The sequence below is a fragment of the Eublepharis macularius genome, chromosome 5 (genome assembly GCF_028583425.1).
Source record: "Eublepharis macularius isolate TG4126 chromosome 5, MPM_Emac_v1.0, whole genome shotgun sequence".
Taxonomy (NCBI): Eukaryota; Metazoa; Chordata; class Lepidosauria; order Squamata; family Eublepharidae; genus Eublepharis; species Eublepharis macularius.
The window spans coordinates 22,359,516-22,380,650 of NC_072794.1; the positions used below are offsets into that span (position 1 = coordinate 22,359,516).

Sequence of the window (21,135 nt, forward strand, 5' to 3'; positions counted from 1 at the left end):
GATGGGCTATGTCCTTTGGCACCAAGCAAGGGCTGAATCCAAAGCTCGTCAAAACTGGGACACAGGCCAAGTGGAGCAGTGAAACGCTTCTGGATGTCTGCATTGCTGATGGCCTGGCTGGTGGAAAGGTGCCAGCTTGATTCTGGGTGAAGAGCCATAGCTGGTTAATAAGCTGCCATAGGTTATAACTGCAGAGCAGCAAAACCTGAACGGTCTGGGATTTATACCTGTTTCCTCCCAGTTAGAAATTGCAAAAGGAACCACTTCTACGCTTTGCAAAGCCTTGTTCTTCAAGTCTATAAGCCCAGGAATCAGGCGGAAAAAGGTGTCAAGTTGCTCAGAATGGCACGGAGGAATGTATTAAAGTGCCCTGTTGTGCTCTTCCAAGTCCAGGGAAATGTAACAGAATAGGCTGAGACACTAACTATGCAGTTAGTCTATGGCTGCCCCTCGGATTTCTAACCAGGAAAAGGGGCTAGAGCAGTTTGCCACAGAAAACATCCGGTACCAAAAGCCAAGAACTGCTGTAGGATAGTGGTTAAGTGACTGGGCTGCAAAGCAGCCCTCTGCTGGTTTGAATCCTGCTACTGCCATAAACTCTCCAGGTGGCCTTAGGTAAGCCACTCCTCCCAGCCCCAGCTCCCCAGCTGTATTGTGGGGATAATGATACACTGACTTTGTTCACCACTCTGAGTGTAGTACTAATGTGTCCAGAAGGGCAGCATATAAGCACACTGTTCATTATGATGAGGATTAAGAAAGCTCGAACAAATTCCAACACACAAAGCAGAACAGCCAACAGTGGTTCATGTTGGGTTTTATTTATTTTTTACAAAAGTCAGTCACGTCAGAAGTGAATTTCATTCTCAAACATTTTAAGCCCAAGAAGCTTCTCAGGAAAACGCACAGTTCTGGTTGATCCAGCCAAGGTGCTGGAAAGCGGAACACAGGGCAGTCCCTGCCAAGCCCAGAAGAGCAAATGAGCCAATGGCTCCTCGGGAACGCTTTTTGGGATCTGCAAGGAGAACACAGGGGGTTCACATTTTGATTGTTGCAAGATTTACACCCCACCCTTCCACTTAAAAATATTCAAGGTTTACAAAAAAAAGGCTATCCAATATATAAAGACAATTAACTAAAATGAAGATCCAAACAACGGTATTTTCTACTCTTTTACACATGAAGCTGCCTACTGAGTCAGACCCTTGTTCTATTGTCTACTCTGACTGGCAGAGGCTCAAGCAGAGGTCAGTCCCCTCACCTACTCCTTGGTCACTAATAGGAAATGCCAGGGACTGAACCTGGGATCTCATGAGGGCACTGCAGATGTTCTACCACTGAGCCATGGCCCTTTCCACTTTACTCTCGGGGCACTGAATAGTCTTCAGTAGGTGCTGCCAAAGACTCTTGAAAAGAAACCCAATAAGCCCCATGTTATTTTCCCTTTTGCCATTTTTTATCGCGGTGGGGTGCTCAGTTTAAGAGAAGGGCATGAATAGGGACAACTCTCCAACTGGCTGCCGTGCTGCCTAGCCCTTGAGCATAACACAGGAGGGAAAGCACCGAGAAGTAGAGTTCACAAGCAAACAACGTGGGCCCAAGGGAATGAGTTGCCTGGAAGCAGCAGCTTATTGTAGTTTCCAAATACTCACCTCCTGTGTAATAGCCATAGGCAAAGAGCAGTCTTCCGATGATCCAGGCTACACCAAGTCCTGCGGCAGCACGCTGGTGAGAAAACAGCAACAATTAGTGTTCATTAGGAGTGGTGTTGGCAAACAGCTGGGTGTGCAGAGGAGGAACTACCCGGTTCTAATTCCCCAGATGTTAACCCTGATGTCGCCCACAGAAGCGACCTGGGGCACAGTAATCGAGTCCTCCTCACTGAAGGACGCAGCCAATATTAAGGTTTTAAAATATAACAGAGGGGAAAGGCTAAGCTCTACACTTTTGTTAGCCCAGCATCATGACAAGACCTTTTCAGATTTTATAGCCGCATGTACCCAGAGCCTGCCCGCTATGCATATCAAGAGTATGCATTACTTACAATCCTCCTGATACGTGCAGTTGCCGTTTTTCAGTGCTACACCTATGCTATACCTGAAAATATGCATGGTGCCTGTGTCAGACTAATTGACAACTGTGCATAGCAGAAGGATCATAGATACATCTGGTACACTCGGTCGGATACTCCCAAACGTAACATCTGAAAAAGGGAAGAGTGACAAAGAAAAAAGACGGTGTCAACACAACTGAGAACTTGGGAGTCCTGGAGTGGTGAGTATTAGCAACACAGAGCTGGCTGTTAAGCCAAAGCTGTTTGTTAACTTATCTTTGACCCACGTTGATACTCTTGCCCTGGGAAGATCACTCTGGAAAGGTTATAGGAAGCCATCTGACAGCAGCAATCCGCTAGAAATTTGTCAGCACTTCTCCATAGATCGTGTATGGCCCAAATTGAGAAAGACAGTCACACGTATCAAAATGTATTTTATCACTGTCTCTAATTCAGGACTGTGATCCAAGAAAATGCAAGCAGACCAGCTCTGAAGTGACAGGATCAGTCACGCTTAATCCCATGTTATGTTCCACTGGGATAGCTCCACTCTGCAGATCAAGGTTTATTACAGATTCCATCTTGCAGAGAAGTCAGAACAGCATCTGCTCGTTCCGTTCCTCTCTCCATAATGGGTCTCATGTGGTGAAACAGCTTTTCTGAGCATGCCAGGAAGGCCCGCACATTACTGGTTTTTCACAGGCTGTGCAGAACAGAATTATTGGGACAGATATTTATGTGAACTTCCATCTTTTAGGACATGGGAGAAGAAAGAGGTTTTTGCTTTAAGATAATGTTACAGTTGACATGTTGACATCCTGATCAGGCCAGCCGGATTCAGGTGAGGAACCTGCCAATGTGTTTCCTGGTGCCTTCTTCCCCAAAACAAAGAACCAATCCCAGATTTCCTCCAGCAAGCATCAAATTGATGGAAACCCCGTTTGGAAACAGCCTCCATCATAGGAGGATGTTTGAATTAGAACCTCCCAGTGTTTTGTGACACGCCCCAGTATCCATGGCAGCCATTTTGTCAATGTCCGTACTCTGCCCACACTGGGAGCCATTTTTGATGATATCCCCTACTTGTTCACAAAATTCCAGAAGCACCCAGGGCCGGATCGAGGGGGGGCAGGGGGTAGTCTGCCCCTGGCACCACCAGGGAGGGGGCGCTGGAAGCAACTGCCAGAGGGCACAGGCAGCAGCGTGGGCAGCCTCACAGCCCGGGCAGCCTCGCAGCCCCCTGCACTGCCTTTCGCCTGCCCTGCAAGACAGGGGGCGGCTGGCTTGCCGCGCACCCCCTCTCCTGCAGGGCAGGCAAAAGGCAGCACGGGAGCTGCAGGCCGCCCGTGCCATTCGCCTGCCCCGTAGGACAGGGGGCAGCCAGCAGCAGCCCCCTGTCCTGCGGGGCAGGCGAATGGCGCAGATAGCCGCGCTGCCTTTTGCCTGCCCTGCAGGGCAGGGGGTGCGCGGCAAGCCGTCCGCACCCTGTCCTGCAGTGCACGCAAAAGCAGAGCGGGGGGCTGCAAGGTGGTCCACGCCATTCACCTGCGGGGAGGCGAATGGCGCAGGTGGCTTCCCAGCCCCACACGCTGCCTCTGATGTTCCGCCATGCGTGATGATGTTAGCGAAGTGCCGTCATCACGCAGCACGGGGAGCGTGAGCGCACTGCGCGCACGCAAAGTCATCGGCCTAGGGTTGCCCCGGGCACCAGCAACCCTAGATCCGGTGCTGGAAGCATCCACAGGTTCAATAAGGTTGGGGACTCCTGCCAATATATAGAATCCCAGGGTATGAGGAAATGCTATAAAAACTTGGCTCCGAAAAAGTGGGAAGTTACGGGGAACCAACTGAGTTAGATTCTGCAGCCACATACTGTTGTTACTGAGAACAAGCAGTCCCGAGCCAAGAAAAGGTATTGTCTTTTGTGGGACAAGCTGCATTAAAGCTAGGCCACAGCTTTGTACTTACTGGGTGATAGACTCCACCTGTGGCAAGAAAGAACAGGACAGAGGGGTATACTTCCAACCTGAAAATACAAAGACAAATGTTTGGAAAGGGCTATAATGCCTTAAATCTAGAACCAGTGTCACCACCCTTCTGATTCCCACAAACCACCCTGGCTCAGACCTGGACATCATTTTGAACAACAAAATGGCCCAAGGAAGAGCTTCTGATTGTCCCTGAACTTGCAAGAATCCTAAGTTGTACAAGCTGAACTCTCAGCCCCATTAGAGACCTTCGGATATGCAGACAAGCTTCCAGGCACGGTTAGGGCCTAACAATTCTTTACTAAGTTGTTCTTCTCAATGTATTCCTCTCACAGAAATTCCTTATAGCATTTCCCCCTGCAAATTAGGGGCAAATACATCAGGAACTTGTATGCATGCAGTTTGCCAAAACCAGTTCTAATTGAATCACGAGGAGCTTACCCATCACTAAATGTTACTCAGTAACTGAGTTTTGTATCTAGAAGAGAGAATACTTATTGCCATGGAGGGCTCACATCTGTCCCTCAGCCATTCCCAATTTCTCTCTTGCGGGCAATGCAGCAAAGTCAGCACTCAACCTCCCCCCTCCCCACACCAAATAGTTATGGGTTCATTACAGCAATGACTAGGGCTTTTTTTCTGGGAAAAGAGGTGGTGGAACTCAGTGGATTGCCCTCGGAGAAAATGGTCACATGGCTGGTGGCCCCGCCCCCTGATCTCCAGACAGAGGGGAGCTTAGATTGCCCTCCGCGCCGCTGAGCAACACAGAGGGCAATCTAAATTCCCCTCTGTCTGGAGATCAGGGGGCGGGGCCACCAGCCACGTGACCATTTTCAAGAGGTTCCGGAACTCCGTTCCCCCGCATTCCAGCTGAAAAAAAGCCCTGGCAATGGCCACTCACGTGTTCTGATGTGCCCTCTGGATACAGTTGAACATGTGCCCGTTTTCAGGGTCTGCACTGTACATGATTGGGTACTGTTGAGGGAGATAAATCAGTTAGTAGACAGCCAGGTATCATTAACTGAAGATTCTGGTTAAGCTACAGGAGACCGAAGGATGCTTTGCACACCATTTGGCAGCACACACATTACCCCCACACTGACTCTCTATGTATACTTTATCATTCTTAGGAACATACACTTGATGAAAAAAAGTTCAATATATACACTACAATTTTAGGTGTATACTTTCAAAACAATGGTTAAATTTGCTCCTGCACTGGAGGGATTTCATATTTCTTTTAAAGCCTTAAATGCAGTTGCATGGCAAAAGTCTAGTTGCTTCTCAGCTCATCACATTTAAGCTGGATTCGTGTTCTCGTGAACCCATTACATGTTTATTGAAAATGCCTTTGATACTGACTGTACTGACACACACTGTGTAATCCACCTTGAGCCTCAGTGAGAAAGGCGGACTATAAATGACATAAATTAAAATAAAATAAAAATAAAAAACACACAACGCTGCTTTATACCGAGTCAGATCTTTGGTCTATCAAGAGTCAGTGTTCCCATCTCTGACTGGCATTGGCTCTCCAGGGACTCAGACAGAGATCTTCCATATCACCTCCAGTTTGGTGTAGTGGTTAAGAGCACGGGACTCTAATATGGAGAACTGGGTTTGATTCCCACTCCTCCACTTGAAGCCAGCTGGGTGACCTTGGGTCAGTCACAGCTCTCTCAGAGCTCTCTCAGCCCCACTCACCTCACAGCATGATTGTTATGGGGATAATAATAACATACTTTGTAGACCGCTTAGTGTGGCTGTTAAGTGGTCTTGAAAGGCGGTATATAAATTGAATATTATTATTATTATTATTATTGATCTGTTTTAAACTGGAAATGTTAAGGATCAAACCTGGAACTTTCTGCATGCAAAGAAAGTGATCTACCCCTGAACGAAGGGCAATGAAGGACAAGCCACAAGTGGCATTAAATATCCCAAGTATACTGACATAAAGCTGCCATCCGACACAAGGCTCAGACAAAGCCATCCGGATTTTGAGGACCTCACCAAATAGTCTTCAAAAGGAGCCTGTGAATGGGCTGAAATCCTGGTCTAGATAAGGTTCACTCATATCCCAAATATGCACAGGTCTGTCGAGGAACAGAATCATCTAGTCCAGTTCTCAGCCACAAAGGGAGGAATTCCTCGTGTGTAAATCCACACTGCCTATTGTAAGGGAGGCATTTTGGCACCCTTGGCAGAAGGATGTATACATCCTGTGCCACTCCCAGAACCCTTCCTTCTACAGGGCATGATTCCCCCAGAGTCTGAACTAGTCGCTCTCGCTCAGCAGCCAGGGTGGACATATTCTTCTTTTTCAGAAGCCTTTCTTTTTTAGGTCTGCCCTCTGAAATATCCGGGTTTTGAGTCTGTCCAATAAAATTGACAGAAGTGGCTGTGGAGACTGGATTCCTGAGCAAGCACGGGGGACCCAGAATTCCCTGCAGTTGGAAGGAGAGCTCCTCAAGGTAACCAGGCTGAGGTGAATTAGACAAGGGGGAGGAAGAAGGGCCTTGATAAGTTTCCCATCCACAGTCAGACCCCGGATGGAATACGGCTGCACCATGAGCTGTATTTCTATTTGATCGGTACTAATTATATGTAAATTTGAGTCTCTGAATGTAAGTTAGAATATGCAAATTTTGCCCTCTTGTTGAATTATCTGGAGGTAGATCAGCAGCCTGGTCTGCAGCTTCCTGCTGACTTTCCCCTTTGAGCTCTGCCTTGCCTGATTTGTAGAAGCAGCATTGGTGCCATGGCAGCACAAGAATAAAATACTTTCCCACCCTGCTGCTCTCATGTCAGAGTTGCTCTTTTGAACAGCTGCGGACAGAGTGCCAAAAACCATCATGGCGCCTCAAGCACAGCTAGAAGCAGTCTTCACAGCTACACATCACTCTACACAGGGGAACAGAAGCCCAAACCCTAGGGACCCTCAGAACTGTGTCCAATAACAAACTCTTTGCCTAGGTTAATCTAGTGTAGTGAATCCAGCAAGCGCAGTTATTTGCCACACATAGTTAGAAAGCTTTGTGATGAGGCGCTTACGGGAGCCAGAGCTGGCCAACCTTATGGTTGAGGCACTCCACCCTTTCCTCAGCCAGGTCCACAGAGCGAGCGAGCGAGCGAGAGAGAGAGAGAGAGAGAGAGAGAGAGAGAGAGTGTGTGTGTGTGTTTGCAAGCTCTACCCTGCTGGTTTTATTTAAACCCATTAAACATGCATCTGACTCAGAGGGATGAAAGCCGCGTACACACCCTTTGGCTCTCTGCCCAGCTGTCGCCCCAAGGCCTTCCAATGGTAGCAGAGGCCAGCATTTGCTTGGAATGCTTTCCTCAATTTCTAGAAGACTCTGACATGTCAAAGATCTCTAGAGGCCCATTCCCTGTCTCCTCTCCAGTTTTAGGCCAGGGCCTGCCTGTTCCCAAAGACACAAACACACACACACACAATAGTAGCAGCCAAGGACTATACTGGCAGGAGTGGCTCTACCACTGGCAGGCCTGTGGATCTGATTTTACTATTAGAAACATTTCTATACTGCCAACGAGTGTGGGCATGTTTACAAAATCCTGATGCGCTACCAAATTCCTCACAACACTGCAGAGGCAGGATCAGTCTCATTTAGATCACAAGAATTGGCGTTGTTACAATATACCGGGGATGGAGGAGAGTCATCTAGTCCTGCATCCCAATTCCAATGCCTCTGGATAGCATGGAAGGATAGGGGATGGGGACATATGTGTGTGTGACAGTAGAAACATCACTACATCACTTCTAGGTAAAACCCAGAAGTAACAACAGGTAACTCTAGGAATCACTGCAACTCTATGGTAAAACTATTTTATCATAGAGTTTCCAACGATTCTTAGAGTTACCCACAGTTACTTCCAGGTACAACCTAGAAGTGATGTGCTGACAATTAGGCCAGAGCCTTTTTTCCTTTTATTTTTCTCCCACTGTCGCATCAAGCAGTGTCAGGCAATGGAGCAAATCACTGGGAGATTGCCTGCCATAAACAGACACATGGTAAGCCTATGTGGGAATCAATCACAGGTGAGTGGCAATCAGGGCATCAAAAGATAGAGCTTAATGGCAAGTAATAGGAGCTGCACAGAGAACACAGCAAAGGAGCTATAGTGCAAGCCAGGCACTTTCATACAGGCCCAAGGTACTGACAGTCCAATTCACAGTCCAGGTAGCAGAAGAGCTTAAATCTGAGCCCATCTGCAACCAGATTCTCTAGTCTGCTTTACACTGGAAAGTGGAGAAGTGGAGAACCTCACTTCCTTTTCCTCATAAGAAAAGTGGTTATCTCACTTCCTTTTTCTCATAAGAAATTTCCAAAGAGGCCTTTCAGAGGTGGGCCTAACTCACAAAGAATCCAGCTGGTCTTCTTGGCTCTTGCTAGCCACTCTATTCTCCCTGAAGCAGGTTATTTGCAGAGTCTAACTGCAACCAGGAGACTTATCTGAGATCTACACAATTTAGAAAGCACAGAAAAAGCACCTTGGTGGGGGGCATGCTACTACTGCCTGACCTCCTGGAAGCTTCCCCTGAGAATGGGCCTGGGAACACGGACCATAGCAGGCAGCAGATTTTGGGTGCCAGAACTGGTAGCACTGCAGGGAAATTCTCCTGCTCAAGCTCCAATAAAGTGAACAGGAGTGGCACAGAAGTATTTTCCAGTATCTTGTACAAATGGTACAAGATGGTACAAATCAGTTTCCCCACCTCATAAAAATTATTTATACTCTGTTTCCCGCCCAATGGAGACCCAAAGCAGCTTATATCTTTCTCTTGTCCACAAACTTATACTCCTAACTACCATCCTGTGAGGTAGCTTAGGCTGTGAGAAAGTGACTGGCCTGCATCACCAGAGAGCTTCCATGGCAGACTGGGAATTTGAACCGGGGTCTCCCAGATCCTAGTATGACACTTCACCATCCTAGTTTGGCATGTCGCCCATCCCCGCCTCTCATTTCTAAATTACTGTATTGCCAACATGCATTTTCTGCAGCCATGAGGTAAAAAAAAACATTCTTAGAAAAAAGACAGAGATGAAAGATTTGATTTATTAGAATCCTGGAGGAGGTATTGAAATTTGTGTCAGATTCTCTCTTCCCAGAGGAACATTGTATCACTAGAATTCTACTAACACCGTGAGGAATAGTATAGGAAGGCCCCAGGTTATGTAATTCCAGTGTCTCCACAAAGCCTGATCTCAAGCGCTGAACACTGTAAGAATTTGCATTAAGGCCTGGTCTATACTGCTAGCAGAAGGCAGTAGAACAACAATATACCATTTCCGCATGCACGTGCGGATACCATTTCCAGTGTTAACACACTCAAAAAACTTCCTCCCAGTTACAAGAAAACCTTAATACATTAGGGAGAGAGATTCCAATCCCACCTGTTCCATATTATGCTAATCTTCTTTAAGGAATCACAGAGAAGAAAATTTAAATGACAAATAAATAAATAAAACATTCATAAATGTGATCCCTATAATGGTATGATCCATTTTACTGTTCAAGAATTCTGCCACTGCATTCAGCTTCCGGAGCAGACTGGGTCAAAGATTGAGTGTTACAGACAACAATAGTTTTCATAATGGACAGAGAGTCAAGAGGTCAGGATATTGCCCCCTCCCTTCCCAGGTCATGAAAAACTGTGCTTTCTAACTCTTTAAAAAGACACAAGGTACAGTAAATCTGAGGCCATCCACAACTTACCTCCACATTATATTTCTTGCGTGCTTTCCCGACATTTATTGCAAGGTGAGTTACTAAAATAAAACTGGCAGCACCAGTCAGGACCACATAGCCGTATTCCTTGGACAAAACCACCATCTTGCCACTGTGAACAAAATAAAGGGATGTGTCAGTCCTGGCAAGAGAACCAGAGGCCCCCCAAATGTATGGGCAGAATTCAAAAGATGAACATGGGTCACAGGATACCACCTTATGGTAGAGTGTTAAGGGACTGGTCCTGTCCCCTCAAGATTGTTGTCACCCAGAGTATGTCATTGGAGAGGCCATTGGTCTATTTGGTTCAGCATTGTCTATCCTGGCAGTTGACCTCCACGGTTTCACATAGAGAAGGGTCTTTTTCCAGGACCTGAATGCTTAAATTCTTTCACTAAAAATGCCAAGGACTGAGTATGGGGCCTTCTGGAGATAATACAGGAGCCATTTTGCCAAGCCCTTTCCTGAAATGAATATGGGATCACTCAAAATCCAAAGCAGTAGCAAGACTACAGTGGATGCTAGTCTCAATAGGTTGGTAACTCAGAAGGCCGAGGCCTTAGTTTCTTTGTCGCCAACAGAGAATGAAAAAACAAGTCATTTTCTGCACCGAAAATCCCCAAACCTACCTAGACAATTTTCCAGTCAGAAGCTAGAGGAAGAAAACTAATACAGAGTTTCATATTCAAGTCCTCCCTAATCCCTTCAATTGACATAGCAATGAACCTACTAGTTGTCTTTTTAGAATATTCAAGGGGCTGAAATGTTGCCACAGATTGTGTTAATGGTGGCAGACTAATACTCCAAGAGCCCTTCAGCTTGCATTAACACTTTTCTATAGACTCTGTTACCGGCTCAGCAATTAGCAGAGTCATGATCACTTTGACCGATAACGGCAAAACCAGTATTTCACAACTCTATGATGCTAGAACTGGCTTTACCTGTTCACATAGCACTCACTGGGTCGAAGGTTCAGAGCACCACGTGTAAGAGTCCTGTGGCTTCTAACGAATTTATTGTGCTATTATCTTTCCTGAACCAGCACTCACCACACACACATTTAGTAGGCACAGAAATCTAAAGCCGAAGCTTCAAACAGCCGATGGGTAATGGAGCATTATTACATTGTTACGAAGCATTATCACCAGTAAGAGGTCAAAATCTGTTTTCACGGCTACCCCTCTTACATTTGTCCTTGAGGAAGACGAAATAAGTGGAAATCCATCAATGTCATTTTAAAAAAAACACCCTTGTGTAGATACAGAGAGATATCATCTTTTTATTGTAGTGCAAACAGCTGGAAATCATGCCAAATGGGCTCAGGTTGAAACATTTATTGCTATCTACATACTGCAGAGAATATGGTGGTAGAATGAGCCAGACACTCCCAAAGAAACTATATAACTATCTGATCATCCTGTACAGTAGATGAGAGAACCGGGAACTTTCCTTTAGACCAGGACTCTCAGATAATGAACCAGTCTATCCCAAAAATGTGCACCTGGGAGGGTTTTTTTTTCCGTATACAAGTCAAACCACCTACAGTAGGTATTCTACAGAAATAAGAGGACACGAAAAGCTTTAAACTCCTATATGATGCATGGATCCACCACAGAGGTACTACTGACTCCCTCAGAAATACTATCGATCTGTTCAGCTGCAAACTGAGCTAGGCAAAACAGTGTGTCCTATCTTCTTCTGCCCTCCAGATCCACAGAAATAAAATAGTTTCGTGCTGACCCAGAGACTCATTTCAATGTCTCAGACTAATGAAATACTTCCAGTACCAATGGATCAACACACCAGTCCTCCAAATGGTCAGATCCCCAGACTGGAGAGTATCTGGATTCTCTTTGCACTCTTAGCCACCATCCTGTCTCTATGTTCTGTTCTTTTAATTCTTCTGTTGACTTTAGCTTACCATTCTCCCCCAGTAGCTGTTCATAGGTGTGGATATTCTCCCACCTTAGTAAATTTGGTTGGGTGAATGCTTCCACTGGTGATATCCATCTTGGTGTTTTGGTATATATTTGGGGTTTTATTTTCTCCCAGACATTCATCGGGGATTTTCTTATTAAGTGATCCTTAAAATATTTATGTGTATCTTTTTTTTGGTACCAGAGGTAGGCATGCCATCCCATTTTAAGGTTATGCCCTTCTAATTTTAAAAGCCTTGGATTGTGCAATAAGATCCATTCCTCAGGTAGGTCACATCCTGCTTTCTCTTTGGAGTTCTGTAGGACTTTGAATCTTATTCTTGGTCTTTTACCTTGCCATATGAATGTTGAAGTTATTTTGCTTAATTCTTGAAAATATGATTGCTTTCTTATAATTTCTTATAATTGGGATAGTCTGAAATAGGAACATGAGTTTTGGCAATATGTTCATTTTAATTGTAGCTATTCAGCCCAAAAGAGATATATGCATGTCTTTCCATTTATTCAGATCTTCCTTAACTTCTTTTAGCAATTTCTGATAGTTATCTTCCATTAAGGAGGAAACCCTATTAGTTATGTGGATTCCTAAATACTTCACTTTTTTTCCCCATTGAAAACCGGATTTCTCCATTAGCTTCTCGATTTGTATTTTTGTCATATTCTTAGTAATTATTTTTGTTTTTTGGTAATCAAGTCTCATTCCTGCCATTTCGCCCCACCCACCTCACAGGGTGTTTTGTTGTGGGAATAATAATGACATACTTTGTAAACCGCTATGAGTGGTCATTAAGTTGTCCTGAAGGGCGGTATATTAATCGAATGTTGTTATTATTATTATTATTCTGCCAGCCTCTATCTTTAGGCTGAGGAATACAAAGAAGAATCTTGTAACCTGCTGAAGAATCTTCCTATATAGGAGCAAAACCTATATGATGAGGGGGGTATCTATCTATTACACAAGATGCACAAAATGTGGACTTCTGGGTGTCCCATCATCTCAAGAGCTGGCAATCTCACTTCAGGAGTGTCCAGCTATGTCGACTCCACCCTACGATTCCATGCCACCGGCACTCTTAGATGTTTGCAGGATATCATTCAGTCCATTGATGATCTTCCTGAAAATACCATCCTGGCCCCCAAGAATCCCTATACACCAACATCCTAGGCTAAGATGAACGACAGGTCAACAGGAATGTCATTCCTGATGATGCTACGGTAAAACTGCCTGATATACGCTTTAATTTTGTCCTCACTGACAACTATTTCTGTTTTGGGGATGCACCCATCTTCAAGCCAATGGCATCCTTAACAACCCCACAGTCAGCCAACGTATTTATGGCAGATTTAGAACAGTTCCTCAGCTTTTGTCCCCAACTTCCTCTTCTCTACCCACGATTCATGAATGGTATTTTTATTACCCTGACTTATAAGAAATAAAATGGAGAGGAGATTGATGTAAACTGCCTTGGGTCCCCACTAAGGAGACAGGCCTGGTATAAATGAAGTAAATAAAACAATAAGGGGACTCTCAAGAAATTCCACCACCAGTCTTAGCCCAGACCTGTTGCATGGACTGGCCCAATTTTGGGACACCACTGTAAATGGGAATAGAATACTGCTCTACATCAGAAGCCTACTGATTACATCCATACTTCTACCTGATATGTAGAACACACCACACAATCAATTGCCTACAGTCTCTGAGCACATTAAAAACTGCCTTCTACTGAGTCAGACGCTTGGTCGATTGAAGTCACTATTGTCTGCTCTGATTGGCAGTAGCCCCCCAAGATCTCAGGCGGAGGTCATTCACATCACTAACTACCTGATCCTTCTATCTGGAGATGCCAGGGATAGAACCTGGAGTTTTCTGCATGCCGAGCAGATGCTCTGCCACTGAGCCACAGCTCAATTAATCTGCACCCCTCTGCCATGTTTTTACCTTCTGCATCCTCCCTCCAAGAAGTGAAGCTGGACTACTGGTCAGATTCACAACTGTAAATCATTGTGTTAGGCCTAAATCAGACTTTATTCTAGAGGTGGGCAATTGCCAGTAAGAAAGCAAACCATAGTTAGCAGCTTGTGGATCTGGTTTCATTAACCTTGCAAGAGTGTACAGAATTGCTTCTTAAGCAGTAACACGCTTCCAGAAAAATGCCTCTGTTGGGTTTTTGTCTGCAAGGAGTACTGCGGCACCTGCATTTCTTTATCATTTTCAGGACGCTTACAGTATCTTGGCATGATCATTACAACAGCCTTGCAAAGGCAAGTCACTGCAGCTAGGGGAGTGCCGAGTCTGAGACAGTGGATTGCATAAGGTTACACGTGAGTTCACGGCAAAGATGAGATCTGAACTGGGAAACTGCCTTAGCCACTGTGCTGCGCTACCTTAGAGACTGGAGGCCAGTTCACTGAATTGTCAGCGGCTTCCATGTTATCAGTGGGGACGTGAGTGCACCTGCGCTCGGATGCACATGCAGCAACAGTTGCATGGAGGGCATATTCAAGGAAACAGAAGGATGTGTGCGCAATGGGCACGTCTGATTGCCACATCAAAGAGAGGCATGGGATCTGTCATATATACCAGGGTGCACATCTACTGAGCCAGAGGTGGCTGTGTGCAGTCCTAATTGGGCTGTGAACTGGCTCCAAAGCGTTTTATTGGTTTATCAAACCTGCTCGCCCTGTGTTGCTTATACTTGAGGCCGGCAAGTTACTTTCCCCTCATCTGTCTTTGCTGTTTTATTTGAAATGTGCTGGAGGAGAGTTTTGTGGATACCATGAACAGCCAAAAAGACAAATAAGTGGGTATTAGATAAAATCAAGTCTGAATTGACTAAAATGACAAAACTGAGGCGATCGTACTTTGGTCACATCATGAGAAGACAAGATTATCTGGAAAAGTCAATAAATGCTAGGAAAAGTGGAAGGAAGTAGGAAAAGAGGAAGACCTAAAATGAGATGGCTTGACTCAATCAAAGAAGCCACGCCCTCCAGTTTGCAGGATCTAAACAAGTCTGTTAACGATAGGACGTTTTGGAGGTCTTTCCTTCATAGGGTCGCCGTAAGTTGGAGGCGACCTGATGGCACATAACACACACACACATCTTTGCTGACCTGTCCGTGTATGTCAGCAGGCATGAGACCTGTGAATGCATACACAAGAGGAGCATCTCTCTGAGCAGCTACGTAGCTCCCCTGAAAGCCCAGCCAGACCTTACACAGTTTGCTTATCTGCCCTGGCTTCTGAATTCCCTATTGAAACTGAGATTCTCAGGTACATGGGGGCAAAATTGAGGTCAGGACCACATCTTGCAGAGAGAGGGCATGTAATGTAATTGTGGAAGAACCACCAAGGAGGATTAAGAAATGGTGTTGTTAGGTGGTCCAGTTCTGGCTTTAAGGATACCAGCACTAACTACCCCTAGCCATAAGTAGGTGCAGGATTGTCTCCTCCATGCAATCTCCTGAGAAAGAGCTGAAAAAGCTACCAGAGGGCCAGGTACAGATTGCCAGGTGTTGTTCATCCGGGAAGCTGCTCCTGGTAAGCAGAGGCACAGTATATAATAGGAGAAGGAAGCGCCCTGCCTGCCCGCCCGCCCCTGAATTAAGGGATTACTGTTTGTTTTCTCTCTAAATTGAGATTGTTGTTTTGTTTCTCCTGGGGTAAGGGAGTGCTGTATGCCGCCCCTTCCCATTAAAGCCTTCATCTTGCCTCAAGATCCAGAGGAGTTAGCCGTGTTAGTCTGTAGTAGCAAAACAGAAAAGAGTCCAGTAGCACCTTTAAGACTAACCAACTTTACTGTAGCATAAGCTTTCGAGAATCACAGTTCTCTTCGTCAGATGCAACTGTGGTTCTCGAAAGCTTATGCTACAGTAAAGTTGGTTAGTCTTAAAGGTGCTACTGGACTCTTTTCTATCATGCCTCAAGTGTGTATTTCTTGACTTCCCAAATCCCCAGAAGAACCCCTGCCTCTGGCAGCACAAAGTATCCTCCTTGCACCCTTTTTCTGGCTTGAAAAAATCCCAAGGAACCCCGTTGATGAAACTTTGGTTTATCGACAGGTAGCATGGACATGGAAGATTGGAGAAATAGAACAGCAGGGAGTCTTATGCTCTCTCTCCGTGCCTGCCATAGCCCTAAAACAAACTGGGACCCCACGTTTCTGAGAATCAACGTGGAGCTTCCTGCTTTGCAGGACTCGAGGTGGACACACGGCGAACCTATAAACAGTATAACTTGTAGCTGTGACCTGAGAAACCATTATTACTCCCCATACACTTAAGACTTGTGGAGTAGAATTTCCAGGCCAAATTGTGCTCCCCTGCTTTCATTCAAAACTTAACCCCTGGATCATGTCCCTTGGGGTATAGCCGCTTGCGCATAAGCACATGAATCCAGGCGTTATCATTCACGGATTCAATGGCCTCTGTGCTTGCCCTCGCGCTTTCCACATCACCGGCAGAGGTCACACACACTGTACAGCCACCCTGGGACGAGAACCTCTCATGTGATGGGAAAGAGAGAGCAGCAATCTGACTCTTCTATTCAGAATTCTGTACAAACCCCCAATGCCCCCATCTGCATAAAAAGGAAGCTAGAGGCAGGATCCCACTTTTAAGCCAATGCAGGAAACAGAACAAGAGCTGGGACGTTCTTTCCTTCCCGCGCATGTCTCTTCCCAGCCATGCACGATGGCAGCTCACACCCACAACTCCCGGGCGCGCTTTCAAGGTTGCTGAAGTTTCTGCCAACCAACAGCCATTCATTGGCATCAATGCACAATCAGACACAGCCAAGATGATTCACAGGAGGCGAAGGAAAGGGGACGGGAAGGGACCTTTGACTCTCAAAAGCTGGAAATCTGGTCAGTCTACAAGGCGCTACTGGACTCGAATTTTGCTCTTAAGTATTAACATGGCTGACAACTGATTATATGAACGCTGTAAAGGCAAAGAGGTCCAAGGTCATACTAGCTTCCGATCTAAGAGGCACGTTGGCTGAAGCACGCTTGATATTAGCCCGTGCAATCCTTGAAACCTTAAACAGTTACCAACTCTGGGTCGGGAAATTCCAGGAGATTTGGCGGTGGATCCTGGAGAGGGCAGGGAGGGATCTCAGCAGAGTATAATGCTATACGCCCTCCAAAACAGCCCTTTTCTCCTTGGGAACTGATCTCTGGCATTTTGGAGAGCTCCAGGGCCCACCTGGAGGTTGGCAACCCTAACTGGGAGGTAGCCAGAATTGGGGGAAAGGCTCTCCGCACACGCTCAGAGACACTCTAGGAGACTGAGGACGAGCTTTTCCGCAGTAGAGTGTCAAGGCAGAATCCACATGAGAAGCCAGGACTCGGCCTCCCCCGGCAACTTCTGCAACCGGTATGCAAGCGACGCGCCCGCGCGGTCCAGCTCTCCACCGGGAAGGGGCGGCTCGGAAGGCAACGCCGCGCTGCTGCTGCCGCTGCTTTACAGCATCCGCCCCTGTCCTAAAGCTCGCCGGAGACTGTCCCTTCCTCCCCACCTGCACGCGTAACTCACCGCCGCCGCCGCACGATCCAAGCAGTCCCGGAGCGAAGGGAACGAAGAAAGCGAAAGGGGAGGCGTCTCGGGGAGGGCCGCCCCAGCCCAAGCCGGGGCGGACCCAGCTCAGCCCCGCTTCTGGCCAATAGACGCCGGAGTATGCACCGTGTGGAGACAGCCTCTCGGGGGCGTTTGACCGGGAGGAGTTTCATGCGTGGGAGCGGGTGGGGGGAGCAAGATGCAAACGGCCTTTCCCAGCTCCAGTGTTGCTCCTTTCCTGGGAGGGAGATCGCTGATGAGCAAAAGCTTCATTTCTCCTAATGAGTCGGGAGACTGAGTTAGATCCCCTGGAAGCGAACGTTGCCGGCTCACAACGTTCCAGTGCCTTGAGCAGAGTGATTCCGAGCATGTACAGAGTTCCTCCTGAAATAACTTTTGAAAAAAAGTTTTAGGTAGGTAGCCGGGTCGGTCTGCAGTAGAACCGCAAGATTTGAGTCCAGTGGCACCTGAGGGGCCTACAAGACTTCCAAGGTATAAACTTTGGAGAGTCCAAACTCCCTTCTTCGGATACAAGTAGGAGGCAATACAAGGAATCCTACTTGTATCCGAAGAAGGGAGTTTTGACTCTCCAAAGTTGATGGTCTCTCAGGTGCCACTGGACTCATATCCTGCTTTTTTTTAAGTGTGTGCTTTGTGAAAGAAATGTCTTTTCAGGGTTAAATTGGGCCTCCTACGATTTGTACATATCCTGTGGCAGAGATCCCACTAGATGAGGTAAAAGGCTGGAGGAGGAATCTCTTGTCCGCAGGCTTCTCTGTTTTACGACGGTTGAAAGACCAAACAAACAGAAGTCCGGTGGCACCATAAAGACTAACAAAATGTGCTTCTGCGATTTAAAGATCGCTTAGTCCGAAGCATGAAGTGTGCATCTGTAGGAGATATAGAGAGATTCCACACATGTTGGATAATGCACTTCCAATCCTCTTTATCCATCGTTTGAGGTAGATTTTTTGTTCCGCACACAAAAAAATCCATTCCAAATGATCTATAAAGAGGATTGGAAGTGCATTATCCAACGTGTGCGGAAACACTCATAGTTATACTTCAAGCAACAGAGAGGCAGGTGTGGGGAGATGTGGCAGAGAGGCCTGTTTGAAATAGGAACCAAGAGAAGAGAAATCAATCCATCCCGAGTGGGTACGACACTCCCAACTGGAGACAGAGAAGAAGAGCAGGAAGAGCATAAAATCAGATCTAATCAATGAAGACGGATCTTGAGATGTGACAAGGAGATCCAATTGTGCAGTGTAGAGTCTTTATCAAAGTACAGTCAAACTAACATCTGTAAAGGATAGGCCATGCTGAACTATTGGAGAGAGTGAATAAACCCAAGTCCTTATTCGAGTCGGGTGGCAGTTTGGGAAGGCAAGGAGAGTGCTGATCTTGATGAATCCTAATTCAGCACTTTGGCGTTGGAATCTGCACTAGCTCTTGCCCAGTAAAATGGCACCCATAACCTCAGTGATCATTTGATTGAGAACACACAGTAAGAGTACACGCTGCAGTATCAATGTACACATGTGCTTTGTGCTTAAAATGCAACTTCTTATCTCCGTATATCTTCATGTACTGGGATATGCCAATAAGAATGACTCCGTGTCTGTTTCTGCCAGCTTCATATCCTTTGGGACTGGCAGTCAGCCATGAGGATAAAATTATGGACGGACCTGTAAAAATTATAGGTAGGAGCTCTAGAGGAAGATAATATGAGAATCACTATCACCCGTAGTGTTGCATGCTCGTGATCCCTATGATGTCTTTGTTCCTAAATTCCTAATTTTTTTTGCAGTGTGTCAAAACCTTTCTGATCAGTGATTGCATTAGAATAAAGAGTATGACCTTATGAAAATGTTCTTAAAAACAATTGTGTCCCATCTACATGTTTCCCCTCTCACATAGAATGTGCTTTATCAAATAAACAGTAAGCGAGTATGGTGCTTTGAGAATTTGTTATGGCCACTTAATTAATGCAAATGTTGTGGGTACAGAGGGAGGAGCCCTTGAAAATCCTGTACATTCTGGCTCTTTCTGCTCATGTGCAGCCAGGAAATATAACAGACATCTACTTTTGACTAGAGATGCTCAAGCGCACACCAATTCAACGTGTGGCCTGTTTGCCAGTTGCAAATAGGAAGCCACTTTTTCAGCGGACTGTTTGTCAGTTTGGTGGCCTGTTTATAGACGTCTGACAGGTTGCTTCACCAATAGGCGTTTTATGCCTGCACATGCTTACACTGAGTCTATTTTCCCCATCCTGTTGTGCTGCTGGTCTGTCTGACAACAATTGTTTAAATACATCATTAAATCAGTCATAAATCAGTAAAAAATAAATGCTTCTAAAATTGTACCATTTGCTTTTCATCTAAGTAGACCTTAGCAACAACAACGGCTACAGATCTGTTTGAATTGCCAGTTTTCACACGTGCAGTTTTGAGAAGCCCTTTGCAAACCTGTTTGGCAGATGTTCACATCTTTCGGTGCTGAAGTGAACAGACCCAGGGATCAGCTCATATCTGATTATCAGAGCTGAACATGGAAAATGTGACAAAATGCATTCAGCATGAAATTTGCAGCATACTGGATTTTATATCGTGTCTTTATGTTTGCCTTCTGGCTTATCGGCCTAGCTATTTTCCCTACTATTTAACTGTGTTTTATGGTCATGGTATAATCTTTCTGTAGCTGTTGTGCCATATACCCCCAGAGCTGGTCCCATCCCATCTTTACTGTAAAATTTCAAGGGTATTACTATGTGTATATCCAGTAACCATGCCCCCTTACTACCAATCATGGGAGACTATTAAAGTGACTCCATGAGATTTGCATTACAAACTTCTTATGGCCCTTAAAGAGCTGTCTGATGCAACAAATGTAGCACAGATTAAGTTTTATTTATTAAATTCTATGATAGAGGCACTGAAGAAGTGCTAGAAAAAGAAGATGGAAATCTCGTATAGAAATATAATTAATCATGTTTAGAAGTAAAAATCATTTTTATTCGTTTTTTAAAATGTTTAGAGTAAATTGAACTGATACATGTGCCTGGAATATTTGAAAGCAAGTGTGGTGTCATCATTAGAGTGTCAAACTAGAAAGACCTGGGTTCAAATCCTCGCTGTGCCTTGAAAGCTTGTTGGGTGACTTTGAGCCAGTCACACACTCTCAGCCTAACTTACCTCACAGGGCTGTTGTGAGGGTAAAATGGAGAAGACGAGAAGGATGTAAAACTGTTTTCAGCCCCCATTGGGGTATAAATGAAGTAAATAAATTTTTTTAAAAATCCAACAATGAACCAAGGAATATTGCACTGGCCTACACAAGTGGCAGACACATGTTTGGATGATTCTTTTCTACTGATTGTGATTCAGTAGCCTCACAGAAGTTTTAACTTCATCTACCAGTGAACTTATGGGAGTATTTTCCATGTAAGATAAAACAAATGTCCAGTGGATCTGAACCTCAAAAGGTTACGGGTGAGTGCCAGCCATCCCAAATGTGCAGAAAATCATCAGTGGATTTTGAACCACTTAACATACTGATAAGAAAGGTTCCCATACATTAATCACTGAACCACATTAGTTTGAAGGAATTCTTGTGTGAACAAACATACAGTAAACATATATCTGTGGCACCTTACATCTCAAGGCTCCGTGGCACGTCAAAAAAGCCCTTCAGCACCATTACATTTACATTGTCTTCCTTGAATTGGAACAATCCTAAGTAGATCTACTCAGAAGTAAGTCCTGGGTTATTTAGTGAGAGAAGCCTGTGGTGCAGTGATCCCCAACATAGCGTCCTTTTATGTATTTCCTGGTGCCCATTTCAT

At 45.5% G+C, this 21,135-nt stretch overlaps 1 protein-coding gene across 1 annotated transcript; it reads right to left on the minus strand.

Moving 5' to 3' along the window:
• Positions 1 to 801: 801 nt before the first annotated feature.
• Positions 802 to 17,372, minus strand: MGST3 (microsomal glutathione S-transferase 3). The gene is made up of 6 exons (XM_054981719.1): positions 17,268 to 17,372; positions 9,781 to 9,904; positions 4,943 to 5,016; positions 4,022 to 4,079; positions 1,653 to 1,725; positions 802 to 1,015 (listed from the first exon to the last, which is right to left on the minus strand). The coding sequence occupies exons 2-6, from the start codon at positions 9,895 to 9,897 to the stop codon at positions 894 to 896; spliced, it is 444 nt and encodes a 147-aa protein (XP_054837694.1). The 5' UTR covers positions 9,898 to 9,904; positions 17,268 to 17,372; the 3' UTR covers positions 802 to 893.
• Positions 17,373 to 21,135: the final 3,763 nt, after the last annotated feature.

What these genes read in the sequence shown, in the direction of transcription:
- MGST3 (XM_054981719.1), bottom strand. Translation starts at nt 9,897, where the DNA reads ATGGTGGTTTTGTCCAAGGAATACGGCTATGTGGTCCTGACTGGTGCT. An exon ending in GCAAGAAATATAATGTGGAG is followed by an intron (nt 5,017 to 9,780) that starts GTAAGTTGTGGA and finishes CTCCCTCAACAG; the next exon opens with TACCCAATCATGTACAGTGC. An exon ending in CAGGTGGAGTCTATCACCCA is followed by an intron (nt 1,726 to 4,021) that starts GTAAGTACAAAG and finishes TTTTCTCACCAG; the next exon opens with CGTGCTGCCGCAGGACTTGG.